The sequence below is a fragment of the Seriola lalandi genome, unplaced genomic scaffold (genome assembly GCF_002814215.2).
Source record: "Seriola lalandi dorsalis isolate HSWRI2012SDOR001 ecotype SW California unplaced genomic scaffold, Sedor1 jcf7180002054554, whole genome shotgun sequence".
Taxonomy (NCBI): Eukaryota; Metazoa; Chordata; class Actinopteri; order Carangiformes; family Carangidae; genus Seriola; species Seriola lalandi.
This window is the reverse complement of record NW_019525107.1, coordinates 2,458,824-2,473,766: the sequence shown is the minus strand read 5'-3', so window position 1 is coordinate 2,473,766 and position 14,943 is coordinate 2,458,824. Positions and strand designations below refer to the sequence as shown.

The 14,943-nt window shown below is 41.9% G+C and overlaps 1 protein-coding gene across 1 annotated transcript in view; it reads right to left on the bottom strand.

The window, feature by feature from the left end:
- The window catches only part of LOC111661908 (kelch domain-containing protein 8B), a 45,407-nt gene extending 33,423 nt beyond the window's left edge, over positions 1–11,984 (bottom strand). The window contains exons 1-3 of the mRNA XM_087176429.1: positions 11,918–11,984; positions 11,589–11,753; positions 3,475–3,699 (exon numbers count right to left, since the gene is read on the bottom strand). Of these exons, the coding sequence (XP_087032555.1) occupies positions 3,475–3,699; positions 11,589–11,753; positions 11,918–11,984 (457 nt within the window). The remainder of the gene's footprint in view (positions 1–3,474; positions 3,700–11,588; positions 11,754–11,917) is intronic.
- Between the last annotated feature and the right edge of the window lie 2,959 nt (positions 11,985–14,943).

The following is a 14,943-nucleotide window of genomic DNA, read 5'->3' as shown; positions in this document are numbered from 1 at the left end:
CTGTAAACCGGAGTCATTCACTTTCGCTTCATGCTTTCATGGCTTTAAGTCCACATTCAGGTTTCTTTTCTTTCTGCAATTCTTAAATGTCACTCAAGCCGGATCAAATCACAGCTCATTGCACAGAGCTTTGAGCGATGGCCATCTATCCATCTTTCAGGCAGGGTATTTTGAGACACTGAATCCAACATCATTTAGACCCTGGGGGACAGAAAAAGATTCAGTGGATGAAGCTGAAGACGCACTTCGACAACGTGTCACGTACCGCATGTTGAAATAGACAGCTGCTGTTCAGCTAGTTCAGCAAGGTTTTCCATCACCCGTACTTCACTTGCATTAAAAGTGGTGAACCCGGCTGGGACGCACCTGTTGTTCAGTGCTTTGTGACTTTAGAAGTTAAAAGCATTGAACAATAAGTGCACATGCGTCTGGTGCAGCGACCATTTTTTGGTTTCGAGTCCGACCCACGGCCCTTCCCTGCATGTCAACCTCTCTCTCTCCCTGAATTGCCTGTCTATGGTGGTCTGTATACCTATATACACTGAATGTAAAGTATACACACACATACATCGTTTTTGCCGATATCGCTGCTTTGTTCCACCATCACACGAGACTCCAGTGTTGATTTAGCCTTTAATCAACAGCTGCTTAGTTAAATTAAAGTTACACCATAGTAATCCACTAAAATGTACTTAAACTGTACGGCATCAACAGGGATATGATGATCCTTCACTTGTCTAGACAGATTTTACTCTTTAACTGAGCTGATGAATTAAAAAAAAAACCATCTGGAACATCAGATGTCTCGTTCTGGTTAATAACAGACATAATTGCAGCCTAATATATGAGGGAGACGCACCGCTCTGTCTCTGTGCTGCTTAAAATGGGATCTGGAGCAGATGTTGTGATGCTAGCACAAAAGTACAAATAATAATGTGGGCTAGTTAAAGCTTAGCATAGCTGAAATGCTGCTGTCTACAAGGTGATGATTCAGACTGTTCTGGGTGCTGATCCTTCACAATGCAGCAAAACGTAAAGTAAAAGGTATATTATAATATTGCATACAGTTTAAAATCACTCAAACATTTACAGCACCTGAGGGGATTTTTAATCCACTGACTCATGTTATTACCCACGTTGCATTTGTGCACTTGTTCACTTGCATTTCATGCAACATTTAATCTGAGCCATAACTTTGTCAGCAAAAATATAAAAAAATAAAAAAAGCCCAATGAGAGCATTTGTTTGTTTGTTTGTTTGGCTGGTCAGAAAATGTGGTGCAGCAGAAGGACTTTCTCTCGCAGCGTCACCATCAGCTTTGATATGATCTGACTCGACTAATGCATAATCTTCCTGTATTTGGGTTGGATTACGAGAACAGAACAGATCATGTTGCCACTCCATTCAAAGTGCTCCAGGATGGGATTGCAAGCACTGAGACACCAAACAGCTATTTTTGGCAGCGTACAAGGCAGCTCCCTCTCCTCTCATGTATCCATCCAATTCAATTATATCCAGATACATACATATACAAATCTAATGTGAAACACTCTCTATTTATACAGAGCTTTCACCCTCAAGTATTTTCTTTGTTGTTGAAAAATGTCATTTCCATATGAGTGCATGACCCGTCTTTACCTTTGCCTGCGACTCTTGCCTCATGTTCAGCACTTCACAAGCTTGATGGTGATGCTCTTCGTCTCTTTGCATTGTCTAAAGTTCTGTTCATCATTCCCACTCAGTTCTGCCAGACTGAGACTGACTGAGAATAAAAAACAGCAGTGGACAGAGGCTCTGGAACGGTCTGCCCAAGCAAATCAGGCCGGCTGAATCCTTGAACTCTTTTAAGCCTCTTCTGAACACATACTTTTATTGGAGAGCTTTTCCTGGTTTTACTCTCCCTCAAAGTGTTTTTATTTCTCTTAAAATTACTGGTTATTGGTTTTTATACACCTAATTGTTTTATCTGTTGTTCTCTTTGAAACCGCTTGTGTTTTGTTCATTACTGCCTTTGTCAAACACTGTAACGTGGGTTTCGAAAAGTGCTCTATTATCATTAAATACAGACACACTTCACAGGAATTAAGGATTAAAAGGAAAGCGATTACTTCAATGAACTACACTATAATGCGGCCCGTAACAATCTCTCTGCCTCAGACAATACTGATATCAACCCTCCATCAGAGTCTCACTAAAGCACCAAACAAGACAACTGTCAAAGTAATGAAGCATTATGGGAACTGTAATACAATTACTGATTTGAAATTGTAATCCCTTACACTTCCCTGTTAATGAAAAAAGTAATCCTATTAATGTAATGTGTTACTAAGCAATAAAACCCTTAGGTTATTACTGTTGTCTTCTTCCACTTTAGCTGGTGTTTTCACTGGACTCATAGATTCATTAAATCCACTCTGCTCCTCCGCTCTCTGTCCTCTTCAGTGCGACTGCTGCTGCCACTTGCAGCACTAAATTCATTAAATAGTTATTTTAAAGCTTTTATCTCCAGGGCTTTTCATTTCTTTTCCTTGAAATATTCCCTCCATCTTGTAACATGCGTTAGCAGCAGTCAGCTACTAGCTTGGTCAGTGCTAACATGAGGAACCATGCAGCCAGGTGAGACAACGTCATTGGCTGGGGGAGGGAGAGAGGTATACAGATGGCCCAAACGTGACAGGAGCCACCTCAGGAAAACTCCAGGGCCCTTTCTTACAACCTGTGCAAAGTAGCACAAAGTGTGACAGCTGTGTCAGACCAAAAAGTTGTTGTTTTCCTGTCCAGTGCCCATGTTGTTTGATGCATTGCTGTGAGGCAGCAGAAAGCAACTGCAGAATTGACCATCAATACCGAAACCAGGCAAAGCTAAGCACATACACCTCTACATACAGTACATCAGACTGGTTGGTTATAGTTTGATGTAACTGCATAGAGACGCCTACACAGTTTGTGCACCTCCCACCTTGTGCTTTGTATTTATCACTCAAATTTCGACCGAGGGTGCAAAATATCAAAGTGAGGGTGCAAAAGCATGCAGTGCACCCTCACTTCAGTATTTCTCCCCCAGGCCTGTTTGGTGGAATCCAGCTGTTGCCATACATTCGTACTCACATGCTTTCACTTTGTGCACGAGCAGATCTGTCTCTGCTGCAGAGAGGTTCTTTCTTACTACCTGGCAAATCTGGCATTATAATAGCAGTCCATCAAGGTGCAGGCACATCTGGCATTTAAAGGGAATGGGAGATGAAACATGATTGGTTTATTGCATGTTACGCCCCCAAATAACTCCCATGATTGAACAAACAACTAAGTACAACCCTTTTGAACCATGAGCCGTTTCTTCCACCATTAAACTAGCTAGCAAAAGTGGATTTGGACTCAACCTGAATGAACTTGCTCCAGGCTCTTTAGACCGTGTGCTCAGATCATTAAAATAAGACCCCTAAGGTTTCCATTTATTGTGTAGTAAGATCTTACCTTGATCCAGATCATACTCCTCCATGGTGTTGACAAAGTGAGGTCTGGAGTAGAAGTTATGCGGCCCCGGCTGCTGCAGGCCCCCCAGGCTGAAGAGGCTTCGCTCATTGGTGGCGCAGCAGGAGAAAGCTCTCCGGCTCGGGATGCAGGGGTAACGAGTCCAGCTCTTCATCTCCAGGTCAAAAGCCTCGAGCGCCGTCACCGGCATCTTTCCCTGGCGACCACCTGGAGGAGGCGGGAGAAGGCATTTATGATGACATCAAGGCTTTATGTGTCCATACTGAAATCTACTGGTAAAGTGATGTTGTAGGTTTAGTTCTGCAGTCCTGTTTTAAAAATGCAGCAACAAATCACCTCTGGATTATCATAAAGATTTGGCATCTACACAAACTCATAATTGAAATACATTTCCAGGAATATTAGCATGTCGATGAATAAAGAACTTATTCTGACAATGTTTGTCCTCATTTTCCATTTCTTGTCTCTTTTCATTGCTTTTTTAGCCCCTGCATCTGTCACAAAGGTTCCTTGGCATTTACATCGAATTCTGGCAAGCATGCAGTCCAGCGCTGGGACCACATTTCATTTTGGATTGAAAACAGAGCACAGCAGCGGGGTGTTCCCCCAGGACGCCTGCAAGTTGTTTACTTCCACAAATCATAACTTAACCTTGTAAAATGCAAGTACAAGGGCAATGCAACGTGGTGTGTGTGTGTGTGTGTGTGTGTGTGTGTGTGTGTGTGTGTGTGTGTGTGTGTGTGAGAGAGAGAGAGTGAGTGAGTGAGTGAGTGAGTGAGTGAGTGAGTGAGTGAGTGAGTGAGTGAGTGAGTGAGAGAGAGAGAGAAAGCGGGCAGCGAGGATGCAAATGATGGTGGAAGGGAGGAGAGGCTGCGGGGAGAAAGGGAGAAGAGGCTGAACAATGCGAGATGGCTACACGAGGGAGAGGGGGAGGAGAAATTGAGAGAGAGTGAGGCTCTCGAGAGCTAAATGCAAGAACAAAAAAGGGGAAGAAAGACTAGAAAATGAGTCAATGAGAGAGAGAAATTGTGCAAAAGTAAGACTGGGAAGAGAGGAGAGTGTGGAGGAGTGAGAGAAGAAAGTGGAAGAGGGTCAAACGGAGTGGGCGGGGCGGCATGGAGATCGATAGCAACAGCGAGACAAAGAGTCGAACTGAGTGGGAAGCATCAGAGTCAGAGAGGTGTGAGAGAAAAAAGGACAGTTTGAGCTATAAGATCTGTTGATTACAGTGGAGGATACTGTGTATGATTTTTTATGTATGAGAGTTTGAGTGTTGCTGCAGAATCCTACAGCTAGAGACAGATCATTTGCCAGCATCATAAAGTAAGGAAACTGTTCCAGAGGTGAGAATAAATGCATCAAAACTATGCTCAACAGCATGTTGTGTAGCTCACTTCATATGTTCAGAAAAGGACGGTAAAATTATATATCATTGTTGATATATAAAATTATATATCATTGTTTATTCAATACTCGTTTTATAGGAGCATTTAATGAACACCATTTCCCATGAGTCCTTGCTATTCATGGTGTTAAATGTGCCATGTGCCTCAGAGGATGAACCTTTTTTGACTCTGGGGTCTCCTGACTTCTACTGTGGTTCCATTGTCTGGCCAAACTGCGGCACAAAACTTTGTACCGACATTCATGACACCCAGACGATAAATCCTGAGGACTTTGATTATTCTTAATTCTTTGTTTTCATCGTTTTTAAAATGAATCTGATATAAAGTAACCCAGCGAAACACCTCGTCAGAAACGCAGCATAAAAATGCAAAAGGCAACTTCTGTGAGAGATAACACAAGAATATCAAGAATATTCTGTTTTTCATGCTTCTGAAAGCAAAAATATCTCTGGGTCTTCCTGCTCTCACTCTCTCCTCTTATGCAGAACCAGGTAGTTGACTCTGTAACAACTGGTATGAATTTCCATTTGATTTGTTGCCGTTGGTTGAATCCTTGTGCACCTTTTTTTTGCCTTAAGCTCGACCCACTTTGGCTCAGCAGCAGCAAACACTTGGATGCTTTCCAAGATGCCCAAGAAAGCGGGCACTAAAATGATGTGTGGTGATTTGTGTTACAGGCTTGTAAGGCTTGTTGTTACAATAATATATCTATGCTTTTCCTCATGTGTCTGAGGTTGTCCTTGGCAGATGAAGGTTAGGAGATGCCGGCTGGTGTAAACACTGTTTCTGATTTACCTGCTGTTAACCGTTAAATAAGTTCAGCAGCGAGGACATTGGTCTGTGTGGTGATTTAGATCCCTGATCTGTCTTTGTTGCTGCAGAAAGGTAGTGTTATTTTAATATACAGCACATTGCAAAAGTTTGAGATAGATTTGTATTCAATGGTTATTATATATCTTTGCATTAGTAAGAAAGTAGAGGCAGAGGGCGGGCTTTTTACTTGACAGAAGAATTTTAGATCATCTGTGACTTGCAGCCAGCCCCTCTTCAGCTGTGTTTGTGTGCTGATTACCAACCCTGACATTGCTACAAAAACCTTGATTCAAATAGTGTACACACACACGCACGCACAGAAGAATTTTAAAGCAGCGTGAAGCCTGTTCAGTTACGTCATATGCCAGTAAGTCTGCTGCTGACTGGGAACGCAGAATTTAAAAATCGAAGGAGGTTCATGCACCCACTGATCCGAACACACCCCCGAGTGGAGCAGCAGCTGAAGAAGCAGCATGAATTTACAAGGTACGGCAAAGTTTTCAAGTACGGGAAGTGAACAGCCATTATATGCACACTACATGACTGAGAGAGAGAGACAGAGGGGGCAGGAGAAAGAGGGATGATGACCTGGATTTCCTGTTATAAAACCAACAATGAATACCACTTTGTTCTCTTTGCACATCGCCCATAACTCTGTGTGTAATGCAATATAATGTGATTAAATTCCCATGGGTGTACGTGTGTATGTGTGTGTGTGTTTCCTCTCTGTCCCATGCAGTTGTCAGGCATCATTTGCTCTAGACACACTGAGATGAATTCGTTTGCTCATCTGCAGAAGAGCTAGATGTTTTTACTGCATCATCTGATCATATCATATTTGATTTAGGTAGTTTGTTTTAGGTCTGTCTGGTTCTTCACTAACTCCACTAAGAACGTACACATACATATACACACACACACACACACACACACACACACACACACTGCAGTCCAGCACTCCAGTCTAAACTGCAGTGCATAGTACTTCAGAGGTCGCACCAGCCCTGGCACACAGCAGAGCTCTTCCTCTGCTGCAGCCATTACTGTAACCACAGTGCTGTCAGGAGCAAAGCTGAAAGTACTATTTCAACAGACAACTTTCAAATTTTTTCCTGTAGTGTCACAGTCCATGATAATGTCATTTCATGGTTGGGAGCAGCCAGAGAAACGACACTGAAAACTCACAGGTAAGTGATTCGAAAGGTTTTTGCTGCCGACTCAAAAGTTTAGAATGACATGTCCCATATGTCCCTGGTTGTATCTCTATAGAACTCTTTAATGAATAGTTTCACATATTGAGACACACACATTCACTTTCTGGAATTAATATCTCTATGTTTAACATACAGTAAGGCTACAGCCAGCAGCCGGTTAGCTTAGCTTAGCACAGAGACCTTGTTCAGATCTGGTATTAACATCCATCTCAGGTGATCTGATCACAAGCGATCAGCTCTAAGTTCAGGTGTGATCCAAGATGCTATGAGGACGAATTTGAGATCCGATCATTCAGACCAGATATTCACTCCTGAGTTAAATGACTCTGCAGTACATGCAGGTATTTATTGGCTCTGATCGGTAGCACACCCGAGTGAACATGCATCTTTTCGCCCCTTCTCCACACTGCGACATCTTTCAGAGCAAATGCAAACACACCTGTTACACTGCGCTCGGGGATGAAAGAGTGAGCTGCAGCCCTGAAATAAGTTTTAAAAACAAACAATCACTGACTGAAACATCTCCCACAGAGGCTCCAACACTTTACAGGGGCATCAACCTGGGGATGAGATGTGATGGATGTGCACTGCAGCTAACAGCTCACCGTTTCTCCCTAGCGTCTGCATGTGTGTCTGTGTGCTCTGTCACTGCATGTGATGACATTGCTCCCTGCAGTTGTGTGTGTCCTCTCAGCCAAACTCAGCTGGCAGTGTAAAAAGAGTCAGTTTACCCACGTTTAAAAAAAACTGCTTATACTTTCTAATTTTGGTGGACAAAATGTTTTCTCTCTCTCTCTGTCTCTCTCTCACACACAAACACATTGACAGCGTAGCCTTCTATAGTTGGATTGGCTAAAAACAATAACGCATACGTATTTTTTTGCATATAGATCGGGGAAGTGAGATCACAAGTGGTCACTGGAGATGCATGTGGAGACACATGTTAATTCCAGGTGTGAACAGGGTCATAGGCTGATAACAGGGGGAGTCCCTACTGTTTGCTTCTTCTCATCTTACACTCCACAAGAAAGCAAATATGTGCATTTACCAAAGTGTTGAACTTTTTTGCTTAAATTTGAAAAGACAAAAGGCATTAAGGGAAATATTCATTCAAAACCACAAAAGACCAAGAGTGACTCAGTGAGTTTTTACACATTGACACCACATGGTGTGACAGCTGAGAAGATGTGTTACGCTGTTTTACAAAACAGAGATAGCAAAATAGAGATACACCGCTACATAAGCAGAAAAATGACAGCAGGCCTTTAAATTCATCTGTGCTGACAGTGCAAAGAGCAGTGTAAATGTTAGAGTGATATTTGTCATGAGAAGTGATCTGACATACAACTGGTGGATCATGCACTTTATTCTTAAAATGTCAGTATTGTGTTAATGTCACTATTACATGGTTGGATTTATGGACCCGTCAGGTTTTTCAGCTCTAGATGTGAAAACACTTAAAGTACAGGTCATATTTAGGGTGTTGACTTACATGTATTGTTTCCTGTGCAAATCCCACTCGAACTTTGACCAAATGTGTTTTCACACAGTCAAATTCAAAGTGTAAAGAGGCTTACTGGTCTTTACTGACATGTTTGCTTGATGAGCATCACCAGTTTTTCTTTTTTCTTTCTTTACAGCTGTTAATGCTAACGATAGCTATGTAGCAATAGCAAAACTTACAAATAGCTCCATTAAATAATAATTATATATCACATACTAATTAATATCACTATAGCCTGCAAATCAACTTATACAGTATTTTTAATTGCATTTAGCTCAGTGCTGTCCACTGCTGCTTCATACTGTATGAATAGTTTCTGCTTCAGGTTCATTAAATGCAGCAGGACAGTAATGCTGATAAATCTGCAGCCTCAGATGTGAGAAGTGCTGTGTCAGAGCACAGTGCCATTACACACAGCCCTCCACTTTGTTTACCTTCATTAAATCACATGCAAATGGCACCAGGCTGCTACAAAGTCACCCCACACAACACTACACACATCACTCTGGTCAGCCATGACTCAGTGCTCTGTTGTTTATGTAGGAGCTTACAGCGGCTCATAAATCCCGTGTGTCACTGAATCCTTTTTCAACTTTCTTTTTAGCAACAGCAGCACTTCATGTTTTATTCTTGAAGTGCATCATGATGCAAATTATGTTGTGTCTCGTTTAACGTGAGAGGAATAAAACTCAAGCAGGAATAAAACTCAAATAGTGTCATTGTATAAATGGCATCATCAACATTTTAATTACTTACTTACTCATCGTTGTACAAGTTAAATAAAAACCCACACCGCTGCCTCTGGCTTCAGATTTCAAGTGCTGTGTGTTCAGAACGTGCCACTCTGCAACATTTAGACCTGGAGAAACCTCCTTCCGTTTGTTGAGCTGTTATCGTCGTCATGGCTCACTGTGACTGACACAGCTGTTTCAGAGTGATAAGACAGAGATGTGACTTCATTAATCACCACACCTTCTGATCTATACTCCACCACAGCCAGTCCTGCACTAAATGCTGCTGCAACTGCATGAAGCCAAATTGCAGGTGAGCTTGGAGACACCAACACAGTCCACCCACCCATGATCTACCGCTTTGCACTTGTGAAGTTAAAGGAGTACCTGGAAGTTTAATTCTTCTTTATTTTTACACTTATTCCTCCAGGGAACAGGGAAAAGGGCTAACATATTACAGTATATCTGGTTTTCCATGCAGCGTTACAGTATATACAATTGTTTCTAAATGCTTTTTGTTGTAAATGTTAAAAATGTAAAATTAATGGACATGCTTTTTTTTTTTTTGCTGTGGTGAGGGAAGTACTCAGATCTTCAGCATCCGACTAACTAATGGTGGAACTATGATCACTCAGTCAGTCAATGACATTCGTGATTATAGGGCTGGCCCCGCTGTTGTGGTCCAGCCAAAAATGGTTCGTCTGAGTGTTGTTATACATATATGGATTATTATTAGACTTATTTATGTCCAAGCAGAATTTTAATGTTGTAGCAGGTGGAAATGAGACTAATTCTATTTATAATTCTATAAACTATTTATACCAACAGTCACATAACCTAATCACGTTTTGTTTGTAAAATCCTCATGTGCAAAGTACCTAATTGCAGTTGTGAGATAAATGTAGTGCAGAGCAAAGTACAGTATAAAGTAGTACCTACATATTCAAGTACATTCTATCACTGTGCACTTTCCAGTTTTCAGTAATTGCCGTATTTCTAAATGCAGCCAGTGCGTTGTAGAAATTAAGGAAAGTTTTCTCTCTCTCTCTTTTCATCTTTAACAGGGTCGTTCTGATCCTCTGGCGGAAGAAAATCATTGGAAATGGAAATGACCAAAGCTCCTTCTCTAAAGAGGTTACAGCTACTTTGTGCTGAATGTGGACTGTTGTGTTGTTGCTTTTGGCATATAATCAAATGGATTTATCTCTTTGCAAAATGCTTTTTGTTCAGTTAGGTAAAATGATCATATCCTGCCTTGCGTGATTCCAATTTCTCTCTCAGCAGTGGTGTGAAATTTTGACCAAGTGTCAATGAGCAATAACACCCCCCCCAAAGAGACACAAAGAGAACAAATGTAACCTCTGATCACAGATGGAAAACGACTGCATGAAAGTTGTGCCGAGGGGAAAAAAAAACAAAAACACAGGATCTGCACTGAACACATATTTCCTTTTTTCTTCTTTCCCGCAGAGCAGCTTTTAACTCCAACCCTGTTCTTTTTGATCAATATTATACTAAGACTGTGAGACTGTGCAGACCTGAGGGGCACATTTTTGTCTTTCCATCAGTTCATTTTACAGCTCTAAAACTGCCAGGCAGGTACAGTCACACAGGCGGAGAAAAGACTGATGGGGAAAACAGTACAACACACACATCCCCTGTGTGCGGGGGAAAGACACACTACACAACTTTTATTGAGGAGACTTCCTGTTACTTTCCCTTTACTGAATGTGCATCAAAGTAGCCCAGAGTTTCTAAATGGTCCCAAAGCCTGAGGACTGAGGCTCTTCAAATCTGTCATCCTTCACCAGCTCACAATGTCCTCGAGGAAGTGACCAAACTTATCTAAGCAATCCCTTAACTGATATCAGCTGTGGGTCTATGTGCAGGAAATAAGATTCCCAAAAGGTGCTGCAAGATTTCTTCATTTCCTTTTTTCTTTTAACTAAACATGTTTAATAATATTTCACCATAAAAACAAGGTCAAGAAATAGGAGAAAAACGTCAAAATAACAGCATTAAAACCTGACTGAAAATAAGGTTTTGCTGCAGCTAAGTATGGTGAAAACGAAATCGTTATGGTTGCTGTAGTAACGGAACACGCTTTCCTTTCACAGCGGCCCGAAATATCGATAACAGCAAGCAGCAGAAAGATTTGTCTCTATAATTGTGCTTTTTGTGGATAGGGAAAGCTGACTTTGCCCCAATGGGATATTTTTATATTATTTTTCTATTTTGTTGGTCTGTCAAAATAAAATGAGAGAACAGCTGACCGCAGTATCATTTTTAGCTGAAATGGTTGCATTGTTATCTGTGTTGTGGGCGTGGGACGCTCAGATAGAAACAGGCAGTGTTGGTGGATGAAACTCTTGAGATATGAAAAGATAAAAAAAAGAGAGAAATGAGATGATGAGATCTCATGTCCTACCCAACATGTAGATTTTGTTTCCTGTTACGAAGGGGGTGGCTCCGTACCGCGGTGTGGGCATGGAGGTCATCGGCTGCCACTGGTCCTTCTCTGCTTCGTAGACCCTCACCAGGGCCTGGGGTGTGGTGTCTGCTCCCATACCCCCCAACGCATACACCTTCCCATCTGTGGAGAGACACACAAGACAGAAACCCACTGTGAATTAACAGCTTTTAAAAGAACTTATCATCATTTCCTCTCTTGGTGCAACAATTTGGTCAATATGTGTTCTCTCTCAAGCTTATATCCAGGTCAGTATGAGGTGAGGGGAGGAAAACATTTCTCCATACAGCCAGAGAAGGTTTCACTGTGTCCTGCCACCTCTGGTCTAGCTGCCAGGTCCACTATCTGTCTCATAAGTCTACAGTCACCCAAACAATCTGCAATATTTATGCCAAACTTCTAGATAACCCACAAATGACTTTTCCACAAGGACACGTGCAGCTACTGCAATGCCATTAGAAAATACACAGAAGCGAGAGAAAGGAAAGAGTGGAAAAGTGCTGAGCAAGCATACATGGTGCTCTTGCAGAAACACTGCAGGAGGAGAGGAGAGGACAAGATGACAGAGGAGAGGAGATAATCAGAGGAGAGGAAACAGGGAGAGGAGATGAAACAAGGAGAGAAGAGGAGAGGATTATACACTAACAGCCCATTAACACAGTTGTGACAACTTCAATCTCAAGCATAGAGAGAGAAGAGGAGAGACACAGAGGGAAGAGGGAGAGCGTCAACGTCATCCCGACGGTAACAGTTCCACGGAGCTGTGATTTAAACTGTGAGGAATAAAGCAATAATAAATCTGTCAGTCGGACCGCAGCTCAACACAAGTGTGATTGCCACGCAGTTCACAGGTTCTGACTGAGTAAATCCGATTTACTGTGGAACATAAAATGAGTGACGCAGCGAGGACACATCATCACATAAAGCGTGTCGCAATGCATGAACGTGGAGAGGTGGGGCGGGAATGTGAAATATACAGTGTATGTGTGAGTGTTGAGCAGACCGCTAACTGCAAAGTGTAAGCACTAATGCTGCCTCAGTGAGCTTTCTGTAAGGAGCAACTTTCCGTTCTATTGAGCTTCATTTGTGATTTCACTAGTGTGGATTGACACTGTAATGACTTTTTGGTGAGATCACCTTCCTGATGCACGAGGAGAGTCCGAGCTAACGGCTCTGTGAGGCTTTGACACCCAACGAAACCAAACTGTTAGATGTCTGAAGCTTTGTAGTCATCCAGGTCATGGTTATGGTGAACTGTCTCTAGGAGAAGTAAAGAACTGAGTAACATCAAAGGCCTTGATAACAACCCCACAGAGGCTAAAAACCTGGGTCTCCTCACCAGTCAGGCCACGTCCACACTAATACATTTTAGTTTTAAAACACAGTGTGGACGTAGCCTCGGTCACAACTGAAGAAGCCTCTTGGATGAGAGGTGAAATGTTTTCAACTCTCTACAACCAAGTCAAGCTGCCCTCCATTCAACTTTTCTTGGATGTTAGAGAGACAAACCAAAGCATGAAATTTGACCTGATGATGGTGCTAGATTAAAAATCAAGGGATTAAAAGTTGAAATGGTATGATAATACCAAAAAAAAAAAAAACAGTTCAATATTTCACTTCAGATCTCAAATGTCAACCTCATATTTGCTAGAAGAAAGATCATCAAAGAATGACCCTGAGAGTAAACACACTGGACTTCGTGCAAGAACATTTTCATATTCTTATCCTAATTCTTTCTTACTTTTTTCTGTAACATTTGCTCATGCAAGTGTCCAAACTTGTCATGAATTGCTCATTTCAATTTAATGAATACCACCAGTGCATGAGGAGCTGCCCTTAATGAGATCATTAGCACAGTAGATGCCCCTGAATTGTGATGGTTTGTGATGTGGTTTCACCAGCTGTTTGTAAGTTCAAACTTAGCCTGGTTCTCACACAAGTGTTTAAAAGGGGCTGTATTTATAACTTATCTCTGCCACCGAACGTGCTTTCTTGCCGGGAGCGGGTGGTGGTGATTGATGCTTGACTAAAGCTTCGGACATCGTTGCAATTACGAGACAAAAGGTTATAATACTCCCCCTGAGCAGCGCTACCTCTTCATGGCAGGGTAGAAGAAAAGATGTGATAGAGACGAGAGTTAACACTGGCGTTGCTTTCCAGCGCTGGAGACAGGAACGCAGTTTAATGCTGAACTCTCAATGTTTCCTCCAGCGTGGTAAGCAAAAAGCTGTTAATGCTAGCCATGTAGCAAGAGCAGAACTTACAAATTACACATCACACGAACCAGCTCTTACCTAGAGATTAGACATCGCTAAATATTAAAACCTACTAACTGCCTGGAGTAACTGAACAAACTGCCAAACTCACATAAGCTTTGTCAGTTTTGCTAATGTAGTGTAACCCATGATCATAAATTAAGGATTACAAGGGAAAAAATGAAGTGACTAACAGTCTCCGGGAAATAGAAGCTCCCATGTGTGAGTTTGTGTGCATGTGCATGTGTGTCAAACAGAAGATAAATAGAAATGATAATAGTGAGAAGTAAATTCAATTAAGCAACAGTCAACAATATGTGTGTGTGTGTGTGTGTGTGTGTGTGTGTGTGTGTGTGTGTGTGTGTGTGTGTAAGATTAAGCGTCTATATAGAGGAAATTATTTCCCATGCAGGATATGTGTCTGTGCTCAGCACAAAGAAAGTCCTCCAGACGTCTGTCAGACTAAATTTCTTGTACTTGAGTTTTTACACTTCCTTTGTTACAGCAGTGTGATAAATGTCTCCATGTATAATGAAATGAGAATCTGTTTTCACTGAGATTAAATGTGTAAAAAGTCTTGCCCGGAGAGGCGTTTGGAGATCTGAAAGTTTCTTTTTAAACCAGTTCTCTGGGGGAAAATTAATACAAAATGCAGCATGTACACAAGACTTTGATCCTGTATAAGACACTGGACCAAATGTATTCTGGGAAAAGACAGAGTATCTCTCTTGTAATATTTTATAGTGCATTCAGAGAGTGCTCAAACTCAATCTGGGGAGAACGGCCCTGGTAAGAGGTGAGCAAACCTAATGGGCAATCTGACTGAGCTGAAAGTTTCTTCCATCTCCACACAGGATGTCTGCTTAGGAAATGGGGTTGGGTGCAATGAAAGCATCATAGACTGGTTCTAGGGATGTGAAATGTCATTTCTCTGGCAGCGAAGGAGCCGGGGTTGTTGAGGGAGGTCAAGTGGTACCAACCAGATACAGCTGCATCAAGCAAAAACCTCTGGGGCTGAAAAATTAGGCCAACACAGAACTGCCAAAAACCGCAGTTCC